The sequence below is a fragment of the Spinacia oleracea genome, chromosome 2, assembly GCF_020520425.1.
Source record: "Spinacia oleracea cultivar Varoflay chromosome 2, BTI_SOV_V1, whole genome shotgun sequence".
In the NCBI taxonomy this organism is placed as follows: Eukaryota; Viridiplantae; Streptophyta; class Magnoliopsida; order Caryophyllales; family Amaranthaceae; genus Spinacia; species Spinacia oleracea.
Genome location: NC_079488.1, coordinates 35611057 through 35616236, shown reverse-complemented (window position 1 = coordinate 35616236; position 5180 = coordinate 35611057). Strand labels below are relative to the sequence as shown.

Genomic DNA, 5180 nt, shown 5'->3' with positions numbered 1-5180 from the left:
GTCGTCTGTATAATGTTGTTGTGCAGGAACTGGTCCGTCGACATGCTCTGGTAAGTCCTCGTCTGCGGAGGTGTTGCTGAAGAGAAGGCTGGAGACACTGGGGAGTGTAGCCCGACCTAAACCCGGCCATCACCATGGTGTCACCTCAGAAGCTGCCAAAGGCTTCCCACGACGCTACCGTAACTGGGGAGACGGGAACGTCTTCGATTGCGGAATTCAAGATGCCGCCTCCATCTCGGAAGAGAAAACTCTCTACCAAGTTTCCCGATGACTACGAGTCGGCTGACGCTCCTCTGCACCAGCTATGGCCAGAAGTGGACCGCTTGTGGATGCCGTCCAGCCGTGAGCGTCAAGAGACCCTATCCCCAGTTGTTGCAACTGTCGAGAGCGTCTCGGATGCCTGGAAGGTATGTTCTGCTCTTGTGTTTTAGCTTTTTTTTGTATTGCCGTTCTTAGGTTGACATAGGTAACTGAATGTCTTCCTTTTTTGTTTTTCTTCTTCTTGAAAAAAGGCCCTGTAATCTGCTTTGGCTACTCGCCATCATGTCATAACATTGGAAGATCAGTTAGTAAAAATGAAAAATGACATGAAAAAGCAAAGCAGTAGGTCAGTCAACTTGGTGGTGTCGCCAAGGAGGCGACGACTAAGGCCAAGATGCTGGAGGCAGAGCAAGCAAAGGGGACTGCTTAGATTTCCGCGTTGAATGCCGAGAAGGAGGCGCTGGCTGCTGAAGTTGACGAGCTGAAGACGTCCCTCACCAAGGTCTGGCAAGGATTTTTGAGTGTGCTGGTTTTTACATTTGGAAAATGCGGGCTGAGATGATGGAGGACTTCTTGGCGGGCAGGCATGCGGACTGGACTCTAGAGAAAGATATTGCCCAATTCAACACCGCATTCCCTAGGAAGTATGTCCGCCCTGGTGCCGTTAGTGATGATGAGGACGTTGAGGAGGGTGCAACTGCAACCAGCCCCAACACCGAGATGGTGGCGGCACCAGGCAATGGCGAGCAAGAGGAGAATGTGGGACCAACAGACCCCCTGGAGTAGTCCTCCCCCCCTTTTAAAAATATATAACTTGTGGTTACTTTTTAAACAATGGTTTTTTGGATGGCCTTAGTGAGGTCAAAAAATATTGTGGTTGTGTTTCGCTTTTAAGGCGGCACTCTTTTGTGGTTTTTGGCTTGTCCATGGGGACAAGTCATGCAAATATTTGTGGATTTCTGGTTTCAATTTTTATGCTTGGTTTGTGTGAACGGTTGTGTTTGGAAGAATGTGTTTGGTTTTTGTTTGTTTTTGTGTGCAGGGAACTTTGGTGTACGTACCTTGCATTTGACCTGGCGATGCCTTCAGCTTGTCAGGAGTGGAGCTGCAAAGCGAGAGATGTAAACTGCAAAAATGTAGATTTGTATTCCTGTTCGTGTGTAGTGTACAATGTAATGTGTCAGGCGTTTTGTATGGCCTAAATTGTAGTTTTGTAAATTGTAAAGTTTGTAATATGTAATTCGTACAAGTAGTTTGTAACATTGAAAATGTTAATTAAATGACAAAGTTGTTTTCCATTCGTCTTCATAAATATGTCTTCTTTATGTTGCATTTGATCCTGCCTTCTTCTTGTCGAATTCGTCATCATGTTGGAATCATACTATCAACATAGCAGAGCGTGAGGATTGGCCGTTGGTGTGGCCAATGGCCCTCCGATGCTTAAGTTAGTATAGAGCGACATGAAATAAAACGAAATTACAACAAGAAGAAGAAAAGAAAGAGTTTAAGGAGTACTAGTCGAGATCGTGTTGTATATATGTGCTTGTTGAGCTTCGAGATGCTGTATGCATTTGTTTCGGGTTGTGATCTGCAAAACAAGATGATGGCGTTTGGGTTGGACGTTGGTGTGGCCACCGGCCCTCCGATGCCTAAGTCAGTAATGATAATGAAGAAAAAATCATAAGTAAAGAAAGAAAAAAGAAAAAGATAGGGGACTTAGCTTTATTCGTTATCGCCAAGGTTGTTATCCTGTTTGAGTATATCCGAGTTCGTCTCGTCCCGAGATCGTGTCGTGTTGTCCCTAGTTTGGGGATATCACCATGATGTCGCAGACATCTGTCTTTCCTGTATGTTAGAGAAAAACTAAAAAGGATAGACTTCCAAGGTGTTTAGAAATCATACAACTTCAAGTGCGTCGCGTTCCAACTTCTTGGGATGGGACTTCCGTCTCTGTCGACCAGTTCGTATGCGCCATGACCTGTTCGTCTTACGATTTGATAGGGTCCTTCCCAAGTTGGGGCTAGTTTACCATGTCGTGGATCCTTCTTGTTTGGAAAGACCTTTCGCAGAACCCAATCTCCTTGTCGGAAAACTCGAGCTCGTACGTTCTTGTTGTAACTGTTGGCAACTGCTTGTTGGTAGGATGCCATCCTAACTAGTGCCGCTTCCCTGAGCTCGTCAACAGTGTCGATGTCGTATGACAAGAATGAGTCGTTCATTCCTGGAGACATGAAGCTGCTGCTTGCTGTAGGAAGCTCGACTTCGGGAGGGATGACCGCCTCACACCCGAAAACTAGACAGAAAGGAGTGTGGTTGGTTGCCGTCTTGGGTGTCGTCCTGTCAGCCCATAGAATCATGGGTAGTTCGTCTGCCCATTTTGCTTTCGCGTCATCGAGATGTTTCTTAAGATTGTTGATGATGATCTTGTTACTTAATTTGGCCTGTCCGTTGGCCCGAGGGTACCTTGGTGTTGAAGTATGTAAAGTAATGTTGTATTTGGCTTAAAATTCCCTTATTTTGTTGCTGATGAACTGAGAACCGTTGTCACAGACGATCTCGGATGGGATTCCGAAATGACTAAGGACATTTCGTTTGATGAATGATATGACTTCAGTGTCTCGTACGCGTTTGAACGCCTCTGTTTCGATCCATTTGGAGAAGTAATCGGTCATTGCCAACATGAAGACGCGCTGTCCTGAAGCTTGCGGTAAGGGACCCACTATGTTCATTCCCCACTTCATAAAGGGCCATGGGGATAAGATGGGGCGAAGCTCTTCACAAGGTTGGTGAGAGATGGATGCGAACCGTTGGCATGAATCACATTTTTTGGCGAAGGTGATGGCGTCTTTCTTCTTAGTTGGCCAAAAGTATCCCATGGTTAGGGTTTTGTGGGCTAGGCTTCGTCCTTCGGCATGATTTCCACATTAACCATCATGGATATTCCTCAGTGTCGACCCGATCTCGTCGTGGTCTAGGAATCTAAGGTATGGTCCTGCAACTGACTTCCTGAACAATACCCCATGGATCAAGATGAATCTGCAGGCTCTCATACGGAAGGATCTTTCATGCGTAATTTCAGGTGGGATGGTGTGGTGTTTGAGCCAGTGTATGTATGGGTTGCGCCATGATGTGGGAGTTTGAGTTGGTGGGCTCTGTTCATTGATGGATAAGGTTTCTTTTGTGATGGCTGGGTACATCAGGTGAACTACGGGGATTGAGGTGAGTTTGGATTTGATGTTTGAGCCTAGATTGGCTAAGGCATCATCTTGGGTATTTCGATCTCTTGGTATTTGCTGCAGGGTGCATGAGTCGAATTTGTCGACAAGCCTTTTGTCTACTTCTAGGTAGGCCTGCATCTTGGAATCTTTTGTTGCATATAAACCGTTAATCTGACTGATAATTAGTAATGAATCACAACGTACCTCAAGTAGGGGAATATTCATGTCGAGTTCTAGCGACAGTCCTATGATCAAGCCTTCGTACTCCGCCTCGTTGTTGGTAGCTTTGAACTCGCAACAGACAGTCTGTATTATGGTGTCCCCTTGTGGCGACTTTAGCACAATACCTAGCCATGTCCCCCGTATGTTGGAGGAGCCGTCAGTGTATAGAGTCCATGTTGACGAGAGCCCATCATCAGTTAACATGTTGACTTCTTTGTCGACTTCATGTTGGATACTTGGGCTGAAGTCAGCCACAAAATCTGCTAGAGCTTGCGACTTGATGGCTGTGCGAGGTTCATACCTGATGTCGTAGCACCCTAACTGTATTTTCCAGTTGGACATCCTACCAGATAACTCAGGCTTCCTCATGATTGACTTCATGGGATAGTTAGTTCTAACAGTTATAGGGTGACATTTGAAATAAGGACGTAACTTAGTAGATGCAACAATTAATGCAAGTACGAGTTTTTCAAGATGTGAGTACCTTGTTTCGGCGCTAAGTAAAGACTTACTGACATAGTAGATGGGTAACTGTTTGTCGTCTTCCTGTCGTACTAAGACTGCACTAATGGTCGACTCTGTGACTGCGAGGTACACCTGCAATTCTTCCTTGTCCTTCGGCTTTGACAGCAACGAGGGTTCTGATAAGTACTGTTTGAGTTGTTGAAGTGCAGCTTCGTGTTGGTCGGTCCAGCTGAACTTCTCATTTTTCTTGAGAATGTCATAAAATAATTTGCACTTGTCTGACGACCTGGAGATGAAGCGATTGAGGGCAACCAATCGTCCTGCTAACTTTTGTACATCTTTTTGGCTTCGTGGTGACTGCAAGTTTATGAATGCTCGGATCTGGTCGGGTCTAGCCTCGATGCCTCTTTGAGTAACCATGTAGCCCATAAATTTCGCGGAAGAGGCTCCGAATGAACACTTAGTGGGGTTGAGCTTCATGCTGTATTCACGTAAAAAGTCGAAGGCTTGTTGGAGATGTGAAATGTGATCCGAGGCCTTCTTGGACTTGACTAGAATGTCGTCAATGTAAACTTCCATGGTATCTCCCAACTGTTTCCTGAACATCTTATTGACGAGATGCTGATAGGTCGCGCCGACGTTCCTTAGGCCGAAAGGCATGACCTTATAACAATAAGTTCTTGCTCCGTGATGAAGGCGGTTTTTCCCTGATCATCTGGGTGCATCAAGATCTGATTATACCCACTGAAGGCATCCATAAAGGTGAGCATCTCGTGCCCAGTAGTGGCATCGACCATGGCATCGATGTGGGGTAATGGGAAGGAGACTTTGGGACATGCTTTGTTGATGTCGGTGAAATCTATGCAAACACGCCACTTTCCGTTCTTCTTTCTGACCACTACAACGTTGGCCAACCAGTCTGGGTATTTGACTTCTCTGATTTTCCCTGTATATAGTAACTGTTGGACCTCGTCATTAATGATCTGGTTGCGTTCAGGGCAAACTTCCGTCGTT

General features: G+C 45.8%; 1 protein-coding gene across 1 annotated transcript; it reads right to left on the bottom strand.

Moving 5' to 3' along the window:
• Positions 1 to 3185: 3185 nt before the first annotated feature.
• LOC130467346 (uncharacterized) lies at positions 3186 to 4772 on the bottom strand. The gene is made up of 2 exons (XM_056835834.1): positions 4003 to 4772; positions 3186 to 3942 (listed from the first exon to the last, which is right to left on the bottom strand). The coding sequence occupies exons 1-2, from the start codon at positions 4770 to 4772 to the stop codon at positions 3186 to 3188; spliced, it is 1527 nt and encodes a 508-aa protein (XP_056691812.1).
• Between the last annotated feature and the right edge of the window lie 408 nt (positions 4773 to 5180).

Excerpts from the sequence above, each read along its gene's own strand:
- LOC130467346 (XM_056835834.1), bottom strand. The coding sequence starts at position 4,772 with ATGTTCAGGAAACAGTTGGGAGATACCATGGAAGTTTACATTGACGAC. Across the intron at positions 3,943-4,002 it reads TTAGGGTGCTACGACATCAG|CCCAAGTATCCAACATGAAG; the intron begins GTATGAACCTCG and ends GGCTGACTTCAG.